This window comes from Cotesia typhae, unplaced genomic scaffold (assembly GCF_013202065.1).
Source record: "Cotesia typhae breed Kobodo isofemale line unplaced genomic scaffold, CoteBio_Ctyphae scaffold_13, whole genome shotgun sequence".
Classification (NCBI taxonomy): domain Eukaryota; kingdom Metazoa; phylum Arthropoda; class Insecta; order Hymenoptera; family Braconidae; genus Cotesia; species Cotesia typhae.
The window spans coordinates 19,269,855-19,280,891 of NW_027423774.1; the positions used below are offsets into that span (position 1 = coordinate 19,269,855).

At 23.3% G+C, this 11,037-nt stretch overlaps 1 protein-coding gene and 1 long non-coding RNA gene across 7 annotated transcripts in view; one reads left to right on the forward strand and one right to left on the reverse strand.

The window, feature by feature from the left end:
- Positions 1-3,571, forward strand: part of LOC141534327 (growth factor receptor-bound protein 14) — a 155,211-nt gene extending 151,640 nt beyond the window's left edge. For all 5 annotated transcript variants that reach the window (XM_074253629.1, XM_074253631.1, XM_074253632.1 and 2 more), the window contains 3 exons: positions 211-464; positions 2,493-2,583; positions 3,037-3,571. In XM_074253629.1, the coding sequence (XP_074109730.1) occupies positions 211-464; positions 2,493-2,583; positions 3,037-3,315 (624 nt within the window). In that variant the 3' untranslated portion in view covers positions 3,316-3,571. The remainder of the gene's footprint in view (positions 1-210; positions 465-2,492; positions 2,584-3,036) is intronic.
- A 3,177-nt stretch (positions 3,572-6,748) lies between these two features.
- LOC141534873 (uncharacterized) lies at positions 6,749-10,947 on the reverse strand. Of its 2 annotated transcripts, none has more exons than XR_012480505.1 (2): positions 10,868-10,947; positions 6,749-9,541 (listed from the first exon to the last, which is right to left on the reverse strand). It is a non-coding gene; the product is annotated as an uncharacterized LOC141534873 (long non-coding RNA). The 2 variants fall into 2 exon arrangements; XR_012480504.1 differs by lacking the exon at positions 10,868-10,947 and adding an exon at positions 9,666-10,280.
- Between the last annotated feature and the right edge of the window lie 90 nt (positions 10,948-11,037).

Genomic DNA, 11,037 nt, shown 5'->3' on the forward strand with positions numbered 1-11,037 from the left:
TTCTTTCTGGTTTATAGTTTATTTTATCTCTTATTATTATTATTATTCCGAGCGTATGCCCTGGAAGTTATGAGGCACGGACAGGCATAGAGGAATGTAAATCCCTGGAAAGTTTAAACAGATTATCTTATATTATTATAATAATATTCTTATATTCTTGTATAATGTTATACTATGTTAATGTTGTTATTGTTGTTGTTTTATTGACAGGAGCCGCCGATTCTTGTGGCGATGGACTTCTCGGGGAAGTACGGAAAAATAGTGGAAGACCCGAAGGAAGCCAAGGCGATCACAGAGGGAAAAGGAATGCTACCACAACCACAATTACGTCCACCTGTCTCCAGGTTACAAGTTCACAATTATCCGAGAGTCGATCCTTCTAGGTATTTTAATGAAGATTGGTATCACATGACTATTGGGAGGGAAAGTGCGGCTCGTCTTGTTAAGTTAGCTCGTAAAAATGGGTGAGTTTGTTTTAGTTGTCTTTGACTTTTAATTAATTGTAGAAAACACGCACTTGCTTTATTTTAGAAGAAAAATTATTTTTTTATTTAATTAGAACAAGAAAATTTTTCAGCTCAAAATTTTTTTTTTTTTTTTTTTTAATTAATAAAGAAAATTGATTTTTCGAAAATTTCAAGTGCGTTTATATCCATTAAGAGTAGATTGTTTCGTTACTTTTAGTTTACTGAGGCTTGAGTCGTAAAAAATATAATTCCATAAGAAAACAATAAATTTTTTTAAAAGCCCATAACTTTCAAAGCTTCGATCTTAAAAATTTAACGGCCTTATTAAATGCTAGTAGTAATTTTTTAGAACTATATTTCAGTGATTTACTGTTGAGAAAAAATTGCTCGAATTTATATTTGACTTGTGCAGTAAATTTCTAAGAAGAAAATCGCGTTGCCAAAATTTGAAAAAAATAGTTTTCTTGCACAGAAAAAAAAATTTACCTAAGAAAATAATTTTGGAGAATTTCATCTTCTTTATTCATTCTAAAAATTTTCAAACTAAGAAATTTTTCTTGATTTAAGTAAATTTTACTTGATTCCAAAATTTTTCTCTCGACTTAAATCAAATTAATTTTTTTTCTGTAATTTGAAATTAATTAAACTTTAGAGTTCAGAGGCTGAATAGCACATGCGCGTTGCGAAAATTGAAGTGAATTTTAAAGGATAAATTAAAGATTACAAATGATTAATTTTGAGGGATTAAAGTTAATTAAAAATAAGTTTTTTTTTTTTCTGTGTAAAATAGAAATTTATAACTAAATAAGATCTCATTAAAAATCTATGTTGGGGAAAAAATTTATAAATTACAACGGTCATAATTTAAGTATCCAACTATTTAACTTTATTTTATGCGTTTCCAAGTACCGTATGTCTCTTATATTATTCTACGGTTATTTCCCATAGATCCCAGAAATTACTATGCTTAACAAATAGTAATAGTACATTGAACAAATTATTGCCGTTGCTAAATTATAGTTGCCCCAAACGATGATGATAATGATAATTATGATCATTCTCTGTTGTTCCTCGAAACATACAAAAAAAAAATTAAACCGCCCTTGTATTAGTTTTATTTCTTTCAAACCCGATAAACTTTACCAACCACTATTTTATTTTATTTTTTTTTATATTTTTATTGATCGCGCCATGATTTCTGTGAGCTATAAATCTTTTTTCTCATGCTCAGTTTATTTGGAATGGATCCAATTTTTTTCCCTCTAAATCTCAATACAAATCCTTTCTTTCATTTCTCATTATTTATTTATTTTTTTTTACCCACATATATATTACCAAATAAATTATTGCCAAAAAAAAAAAAGAACATAAATTTTTTACTTACTAAATCAAATCCTCTTATTAATTATTTTTATTTAATTAATTACGTTTAATTAAAACCTAAAAGTTCCTTTAAAAAAAAAAAAAAAAAATATATATATATATTTTTATTGTGAGCGTTAATTGAAATTTTTTAAAACTCATCACTCCTCAGTGATTTATAAATCTCACAATAAAAATAATGACTCTATCTTATTTTAATATTAACGGTCATTTAACTCGTAGAGTACGCTCAACTAATTAAAGAATCTAAACGACAGAATGAAAGTATAGAGAAGTGATCAAATAAAAAAGAAGAAACAAATAAGATGAAGTAAAAAAAAAAAAAATGAATAACCGAGCACTCTTTGAAATTTAACATTCGCACAGCTGTGAAGTAATCAATTTTACGAGTAAACTCGGTCTCAAGCTTTTAAAAATTTTTTTATAGTCATCTTATTACTTTCGCCAACTTTTATATTCGACCCATTTATGATGATAGTCATTTCTAGTGGACCATGTCTTATTATTATTTTATTTTATTTAACTTCATACTTTTCCGGTTCGTAAAATAACAGCCTTTATTTAATAACTCTTCAATCTATGTTTATTATTATTGCAATAAAACAATTGAATTTACTTATTTATTATTTTATATTTTTCCAGCACATTCCTCGTGAGAGAAAGTACAAGTAATAATGGATACCAGTTTGTTCTAACCTATGTGCACGAGGATAAGCCAGTACACACTCCAATTGTAAGTTTTTTTTTTTTTCATTATTTATTTTATTAATGTCCCAAATTAATTTTTTTTATATAAAAATTTATTAAAATGGTCTTTGTAATCAATAAAAATTTAATCTCGGAATAATGCGATATTTTTAATTTTTTTCAATAAAATTTTTAAAAAGTAATTAATTATTATTGTTTTTGGCTAGACTTAACTTAAAATTTAGCTCTTAAATTTAAAACAGAAATTAATTACTCTAAAAAAAAAATTAAACTTGAATCAAGATGAAAAATTCATGAATCAAGTAAAATTTACTTAAATAAAAAAAAAATAATTTTTCACTTTAAAAATTTTTCTACTAAAAAAAAAAAAAATGAAATTCTTCAAAATTATTTACTTGTCTCAAGTTAATTTTTTTTCTATGTATTTTTTAAAGAAATTAATTGAACAATAAATAAAAAAAAAAAAATTTATTTGTAGATAACACGCGAGACGTCAAGCCAGCCGATTTTCACGTTAGACAACGGAATGACAAAGTTTTTAGACCTTGTTCAGCTGGTTAATTTCTACCAACTGAATCAAGGCTCACTGCCAACAAGACTGACTTACTTTGTCTCGAAAAACGCAACAAAGTTATCACCAACCAAGAACAACAGTGTGTCGACAGGAACAACGTCGCCGTTGTCCAAGAATCGAAATAGTCCACAAAAAATATCTGAAAATCAATCAGCCATTTTGTCGCGATTGCCGCGAAGTTGAATTTAAAAATGCCAGCAGTTAATTGCTGGCGTTATTAATATTATTATTACAATTATTATTATTAAATACAAATCTGTCCTCATTATTGTCAACGAAATACCAATTACCAATGATACTGGAATATTGTTGTGGTATTACTGATTACTACGGCCGATAAAAAATATCGACGGACTGCTGGAATAAATTTTTATATTTATTAAACAAAATAAGGAACACCTAGTACTTTTAATCGTTTTACGTTAAAGGTTTTTTTTTTCACAGTAATTATTAATATTATTTTTATCTCTATTATTATTATTAATATTTAATACTATTTCATACGAAAGAACTGATCTCTTCATCACCAGTACACTAGACCTCAACAGATAACCTGTTTACATAAAATACTTTGATAATTACTGTCATTATTAAAATCTAATTTAGAGGTTTTAAATATTATTTAATAAATAAAAAATAATATTTATGTAATTTCGACCAATTTATTAAGAGCATTTGCTGATTATTCTTCGATAGAGGCTTGCCTTCATATGACTAACGCTTATTTAAATTTATCAATAATACTAATTTTTTTGTTTTTTAATTATTACTGATCATCGATCATTGATAATAATAATATTAGCATTGATACAAATACAGTCAAAAAAGTTTGCAATTAAATAAAATTGTAGAATTTTATCTCAAAGACTTAACAAAATTGTCTGGTAATAGTCCTGTGGGAACACAATTATTAAAATTTTTTATCTAGAAAAATACTGTCTTTTCCATATTTTCCAGTCATTTATACACAACTGTATTGTAATAAAAAATTGTTCTACTTAACAGAGAACGATTTATTAACTAAAATAACAAATTTTTATTGTAACAAGTCTGTGTGGGATATGTATATGATTGTATGAAGGTTTATTGTTTTTAATTTACATATAATATTTGTTTGCTTAAACTTTAATCAATTGAAGTATACGCAAGTCATATCGACTGTCATTGTATATTATTATTAATTATTATTATTATTTAAATTTATTTTCATTATTGATGTTGGTATTTTTATTACAAGCGATATTTAAGTATTAATTATTATAATTATTATTATTTTTATAAAATTATGATTTGATGGTATTTATTGGAACAAAATTTAGCTTTAAATTTTCAAGATTTGGTTATTAACCACAATTATTGTCAATTAAAAAAAAAAAATTAATTACTACTTAATATTTGATTTCTTGCAATTATTTTCTGATAAATTAATGTTTTTTTTTTTTTTTTTTTTTTTTTTTTTTTTTATCAGTACTGTTTGTAAAATTGTACTAAGAACAGTAATATCTACATAAATTAAACTTTTCTTGGAAAAAAAAAAAAAAAAAAAAAAAAAGAAAAGGGATTTGCAATTGTTAAAAAAGCTTTGTGGTTTTTAAAAATCAACTTTATTGTAATTGAAGTAAATGAAAAAAAAAAAAAAAAAAAAAAATTTGATTTTATTAAATTTAAAAAAGAACTGAGGATATGAATTAAAAATGTGCGAAAAATTTTTCGGGTTAACCTAAAGGTGGCCAAAGGAATTATCGAATAGAAGTATGTAAAAGATTTTTAAAAATAAAAATAATAATAACAATAAATAATTTAAAAAATAAAATTGTAAAAGACGAGTCGCGAGTGCCACTAATAAATAATAATATTAAAACTATTAATAATAAAATAAATAGTGGCTCGTCAAAATAAATAATGATCTCATATGTTGCAGACGTTCTAGACGCGCAGTTGATCTGTTGATAGTTGATATACAGCAGCAAGGGGGAGGAAAATTAAGTGCGAATGATTATTATTGTGTATAAATAATAAATAAATTAAAAATACTAATAATTATAATAAAAATAAAAAACGTAACATGCTAGTGAGAAAAAATTTAAAAAAATAAAACAAATAAGCGTTGATAATAAATTTAATTAAAAAGACATGTAAATTATCTATTTAGATAGACTTTCTAAATTATTATTATTAATATTAATATATAATTATAAATTATAAATTATTATTTTTGTCTAAATTTATCGACGTTTAAATTTATTTTGTAATACGGCTATTAATATTATTGAAAAAAAAATTGTAATTTATTTATCGATTATAAATTAATGAATTTATTAGAAAAATGCGCAAGTAAAATATGTAATTGAACGGATGCATGAATCTAAGTGTATGTGAATAATTATATAAATAGTTAAAAATTATTAAAAAAAATTAACAACAAAACAAACAAACTTTACGCAATGTATTATAATAATTACTCGCTAAAAAACCACTGATTCTATATATCTATACATCAATACCAACTTTTTAATAATATATATTTTTTCATTGATTATTTATTTTCTCTTGAAGTGCATACGCAGTAGCGCGCACTCGTTATACATATATAAATAAATAAATGAATATATATATATATATATATATATATATATATATATATATATATATATATATATATATATATATATATATATATATATATATATGTATATGTATATATATAGGTAAAAAATAAAAATAAAAATAATTGTAATTTTAAAATAAAAATTTAAAATCTTTTAATATTAATTGCAATATTATTAATAAATAAATAATTGCAATTAATAATAATTGAAAAAGTTTTTGCATTATAAAGACTAAAAAATTAACACTCGGTAATAATATTAGAATTAGCGCTTTACACTAGAAAAATTAATATCTAAATGGTTAAGCAATTAAATAATTTGCTAATTTATTAAAAATTGTTTGTAGTAATTTTGTTCAAGTGACAGGTGCTTTTCCATAAACAGCTGATTATAATTAATAATTAATAAAAAAAAAAAAAAAATTCCCTTTGGGCTTTATTATTTTTAACTAAAATATAATATTTGGCCTTTCGTGTAAATATGTCTATTTAGGCCAGTACTCTTGGGTCTCAATTTTAAAAATAAATAAATAAATAAAATATCATATTTATTTTTTTAGCGGGGATGTTTATTAATTTTGAATAGCGGTCATTCAATTTTGATTGCATCTCTGTTGAAAATTAACTTTTCAGTTTTTTATTGTAAATTTAAATAATTATTATTTCTACAATGAAAAACGGTGATATTAATATATAAAAAAAAGGAAAAGCGTCGGTCACTAAAAAATAAAAAAATTAATGAATAAATGCTAATAATTGTCACTATCATTAATGAGATAAATATTATTAATATTAATATTAATGAATAAATTAAAAAAAAATTAAAAATAGAATATATTTTGTATTAATCATAGATAAACCGAATTAAACGGCAAACGCAGAGGCCTGTAAAAGACTGAATTAGGTGCCGTTCTCGTAATGTTTTTAAATTTTTATTTCGGTACCAACGTCTGTCATTTAAGTAAAAATCACCAATAAAGTGACAAAGACTACTTTAATTATTGTGTATTTTTTTTATTTTTATATTACCATCCTTTATTTCAGTAACTTTAAATTAATTAGCTCTAACTGCTTTTAAATGTCAATTAAAAAAGTTTATTTATTAATTATTAATTATGATTTTTTTTTTTTTTTTTTTTTTTTCTAGTCGAGACAGACGTTGCGTATTGATCGAATTCGCAGTAACATCAAAACAATGTGAGAGTACTGAATACTGAGTGCGAATAATGTGAAAGATAATGGAGTATTCGTTATGAGTTATGAGCTACGCTTTTGCAGCTATATAATAAATTTAAAATTATATTAATAATATTTGGATGAAAAATATAATTAAATTAGTGATTTGTAAATACCACGTTAATAAATTCCGTCTAGTGGATACTCCATTTATGTGTAGACGAAATAGCAATAATAAATAAATAAAGTGTTTTTTTTTTTAAATTTAGGTAGGCACTCTACGCTTCACGAATAAATCACGGATGTCTCTGCGGTTGGCGTCATTAATATCGGTTCATACGTGCATAGCATGATGAATTAAGCAAAAAGACGTGTGATAAAGAGTAGATATGGTTCGTGAACGGTGGCAATAATAATGCCCCAACGAACTTTTTTTCGCTTCCGTTCTAGTGCCGGCCAGTATGTTCACTCCTTTTTTAATAAACATTAATAAACTATATATTCAATAACGCGATATTAATATCAAAATTTTACTCCTTTTCTTCATTTTTTTATTCTATAAAGATCATTCATAAATTTAAAGTTAGCCGACGTTTTTTATTTATTTAATTAGAAAAAAAAAATATTTATTAAAAATTTCACTTATTTAAGTTTTACAATTTTTTTCTGCAAATTACTTTTTTTTTTCCATGAATATTTTCAATAAAAAAAAATATTAAAATTTTCAAATGTCGACATTTTTTATTTTGCTTAATTTGTTAAATTAGAACTAAAAAATATTTTTTTTTATTACACACGGAAAGAACAAGATGACACTGGATATCATCCCAGATTATATTCATCATAATCTGGATTATACTCATTATAATCTGGATTATACTCATTATAATCTAGATCATACTCATTATAATCTGGATTACAATGTTCTTTTCGTGCACAGACAGTTTTTCAAATTTTTTACAAATGAAATTTTAAAAAAAATTTTTTCAATAAAAAAAAATTTTTAAATGTTGGCTAACCTTATTGTAATTTTCATAGATCATTCTGAAATTTACAGACATTTTATCATTTAAAAAAAAAAAAAAAAAAAAATTTAGCAATAAAAAAAATTTCACCTAAAATTTCTTAAAAAATAAAACTTAAAATTAAAAAAAAATCATTAATTAAAATCTAAAAAAAAAAAAAAATAAAATGTCTTTTAATTTCAGTGTCATCTCTGATGTTCATATATTTTAAAAAAAATTTCAGTATCCAAAATTAATTAAATATTTTATTTATTTAAATTTTCAAATTAATTAAAAAAAAAATTTTTTTTTAATTTTTAAATTATGCCTAATTTCATCCAACAGGATTATATTAATTACACTAACTAATAAAATTTATTTGCACGGCTCGTGTCAAGACTGAACGTCAGAGACGTGCTTATTAAATTTAGTTGATAAATATTTAAAAGATCAGTATTAAATTATCATCATCATTTAATATTAAAATAAATTACGGCTTAAGGTAAAAATTAATTCGCGGTTTAAAAAAAAAAAAAAAAGTAACTTCTTATCCTAAATCCTTTCTTCGACATATTCCCTTTCCCAAAATGCGCGCTTAGTAGGCAATCTTGACGAAACAAAACTTTTTTAATACAGGGTGTCTATAAATAATTTATTTATAAGTGGCATCTACTGTCAAACACAAAATTACTATTAATAAAATAAAAATAAAAAGTAATTTAATTATTTATATGAAAAAAACGCACAAACTTACTCGTTGCATTATTAGCAGTTTTGTTTTTAAAATATATAAATATATATATATTGTAAAATTTTTTTCAAATGATAAATAGTCAGGCTATTTATTGTCATATTAAATTGTAATTACGACTATTAATAATAACAATAATATTAATATTAACATTGTAACAAATAAAATAAAAATACAAAAGAAAATATAAATTAATAAATTAAGAATTACCAAATAAATTAATATTGTAAATTAATAATTAATAAATGTTTAAGGGTCTAGCAGACGCACTGGAACATCTACGATCATTTTATTTGCGCATTAAATCTCAACCAAATAATAATAAATAAATAAATAAAATACTATGTATAAATAAATAACAAAATATATATTTGTGATTGTCAAAAAAAAACGAACATTTTTTTTATCTGACGATTATACAAACTTCGTCTCATTATTTATAAACTAAACAGTTGAATTGTACAATTAAAAAATTAATACCTTTGTAAATTAATAAATAAATAATAAAATACTTAATACCAAAGGATTGATAAAGTGCGCTGACGTGAAAAGAGTTTTTTTGCTAAATCTTTACAACTAAATTTTTTTTTTTTCTTCTGTTATCGCTCTTTTCGTGTCAACGTTTTATAATTTTATTTTCTTAATTTATTTACAATAACAATTATCAATCACAATTAAAATAAATATATAAAAGAGGCTTTACAGGATGGTTTAATTGCGAGACATCCCCGAAAAAATGGATTAAAGCAGTTACTTCTTTCCTCGATTGTCAAAAAAAAAAAAATATTATTGTATCCACCTTGGTAACGAAAACGTGAGCACCTGTAGCGCCGCAATATGTGAAGATCATTGTTATATCTTTGTATCAACCTTTAATACGCAATAAAACAAAATACATATATATATATATATATATATATATATATATATATATATATATATATATATATATATATATGTAAATAAAACTTATCTGCTGGCTTTAATTATTTACTTCTTAACATTTTATTTTTAATTAACTTTAATTCCTCAAAATTAATAATTTATAATCTTTAATTTTGCTTTTAAAATTCACTTCAATTTTGACAAAGCGCTTGCGTTATTCATCCTCTGAGCTTTGAACAAAGTAACCCGAAAATTTAATTAATTTTAAATTGCCCAAAAAAAAAAATTAACTTAAATCAAGTGAAAAATTTTTTAACCAAGAATATTTTTAATATTTGAAAATTTTAAATGATTTTTTTAGTGGAAATATTTATAATTTTAGTTATTAATTGATTTTGAATAAAATTAAAAAAAAATTGATTAATTATGATTGTTTCTGCTAGACTTGACTTAAAATTTGGCTCTTAAAGTTAAAACAAAGATTAACTACACTGAAATAAAATTTAACTTGAATCAAGACGAAAATTCTTGAACCAAAAAAATAATTTTGAAAAATTTAATTGTCTTGAATCGAGACGCAAAATTCTTACAGAATTTTTCTATTCAAATCAAGATGATAAAATTCCGTAAATATTTACAAGTGGGATCAACTTTTTTCCGGCTTTTGAAGGAAAAACAGCAATCGAAATCTTTATTTTATTCATAAATGCGCCGTAAAAAAACACGGAAAAAAGAAAACTCAAAAAATTATATTATAAATAGTAAAAAGTATCCCGCCGTATTCAAAATTAGAAAAATTACAGTTCGAAATAAAATTTTTCTAAATTCAAACTTTGAATGTTAATTTTCAGAGCTTTCCGTGTAAATATTATATTCTACAATGTAATTCTTATAAAATCTGTAATACCTACAAAGTGCCACGTTACATTATATACTGTGATGTTCCTATTTTTCTTTTTTTCCGTGCAAGCAAAATAAAAAAAAAATTTTTTTTTAAATGTTTATTTTTCACCTACACAGTAAAAAATTTTTATGTTAAATATTTAACACTTTTTTGTGTTAATTCAACACAATAAATCTTAAATTTACACATAAAAGTGTTAAATATTTAACACAAAAATTTTTAACCCAAAATTTTTTGACGTAATGACGCAAAATTTTTCACTGTGTAGTTATGGCCTAAAATGAGGTTGACCCCACTTGGAAATAATTAATTAAAATTCTTACAAATTATCAACTTGTTAATTTTTTTTTCTGTAAATTTTACAATATTAAAAATTAATTTTTTCAAACTCGATTTAATTGTTTTACCAAAATGATTAAAAAAAAAAAAAAAAAATTGATCTTCGATGATCGGTCAATGCGCACGCAGGTTGGCAACAGGTAAAAAGAACAAGTGCCTTGAGTCTCTCAGAATAAAATAATAAAAAGAAACAAGCTAAGCAGCGAGCAGGGAAAGCCGCAGGTGCTTCGTAGGGGCA